The 1,441-nt window shown below is 49.3% G+C and overlaps 1 protein-coding gene across 1 annotated transcript; it reads left to right on the plus strand.

Moving 5' to 3' along the window:
- Window positions 1–645: 645 nt before the first annotated feature.
- On the plus strand, window positions 646–1,435 carry LOC104471045 (olfactory receptor 10A7-like; the record flags this gene model as incomplete). Its single annotated transcript, XM_010086230.1, is given in 2 exon segments — window positions 646–1,200; window positions 1,202–1,435. Coding segments are annotated over 2 exon segments (789 nt in total), but the record flags the coding sequence as incomplete, so codon positions are not given.
- Window positions 1,436–1,441: the final 6 nt, after the last annotated feature.

Raw genomic sequence — 1,441 nt, forward strand, 5'->3', positions numbered from 1 at the left:
CTTGTCAGCTGGACTTTCCTCCTTGCTTTATTTAGGTTTGCTTTCCCTGGAGTTGGGCTCTGTGAAGTCTTTCTGTCCCCCTGGCAGCTGGGGAAGGTTATGAATACGAGCCAAGCCTCCCACAGCCTGAGCTTCCCTGGCTTTCATCCAAGGTTGGGCTCCTCTAAGCTAGCTTCAGCTGTCTTTGAGGAAGGCAGTCTGCCCTGCCAGTCCACTCAGTAAAAAAAATAGGCCCTGGTAGAGTGCAAACATGTGCTTCTAAGAGGAGCTGTGCCCATTGCTCCCCAAGGTAGCAAAATGCTTTTGCTTTCTTTGAACTGTGGTTGTTTCAGTTGTCAGCTGGGCTTTCCCTTCAATGCAGAAAGAGGCAATGGAGCCACCCCTTTAATACCAACTCCTCCTAGTATCTGCTTGGTCCCTATCCCAAACTATGAAACTGAGAGAGCTCTAACATCACACACTTTCAGCACACACAGCCATTGCCTTCTCACTTTGTCCAGCTAAGCCAGCTCTAGAATTGCACCCTTTGATCCAGTGGCTCTCTAGGGATTCCCAAGAGCCTCCTCACTTGAATAACTGGCTGAAGCACCATGATCTTGTGCTGTGACTACCCCTCTGACAGTCTGTCCATTTGATTCTCCCCAGATGCAACCAACAGAAGGACCAGAAGCAGGAAACCACACGCTGCTGACTGAATTTGTCCTCTCTGGATTGTCCAACCACCCAGAACTGCAGCACTTGCTCTTCTTCACATTCTGCTTAATTTACACCATCACCATCATTGGGAACCTTCTCATCTTCCTGGTCACAGTGCACCCCGCCCTCCACATGCCCATGTACTTCTTCCTCCGGGTCCTGTCCTTCCTGGATATTTCCACAGCATCGACTGTTGTTCCCAAAATGCTGGTAAACTTCTTGTCAGAGGACAGGAGCATCTCCTACATGGGCTGTGCCGCACAGCTCTACTGTGTGATTTCTTTAGCGGCCACTGAGTGCTACATTTTGGCAGCCATGGCCTATGACCGTTACGTGGCCATATGCAACCCCCTTAGATATGCAGTCATCATGAACAGCAGAGTTTGTCATTCCTTGGTCCTGCTGTTGTGCTGCAGTGGTAATGTTGTGTCTGTGGTGCAGACAGCTTGGGTCTTCACGTTGCCCTTTTGTGGGCCCAAGAAGATCAACTACTTCTTCTGTGATTTTCCCCCCCCTCATCATGCTCTCCTGCACCGACACCTCTTCATATGAAAAGCAGATCATTACAGCCACAGTGCTGGTCATCTTTACACCATTTTGTCTCATTCTGGTATCCTACGCCTGCATCATCTCCAGCATCCTGAAGATTTCCTCTGCAGAGGGCAGACACAAGACCTTCTCCACCTGTTCCTCACACCTTACTGTTGTGACACTGTATTATGCAAGTGGGACTTTGATTTACTTA

This window comes from Pterocles gutturalis, unplaced genomic scaffold (genome assembly GCF_000699245.1).
Source record: "Pterocles gutturalis isolate BGI_N339 unplaced genomic scaffold, ASM69924v1 C11910577, whole genome shotgun sequence".
In the NCBI taxonomy this organism is placed as follows: Eukaryota; Metazoa; Chordata; class Aves; order Pterocliformes; family Pteroclidae; genus Pterocles; species Pterocles gutturalis.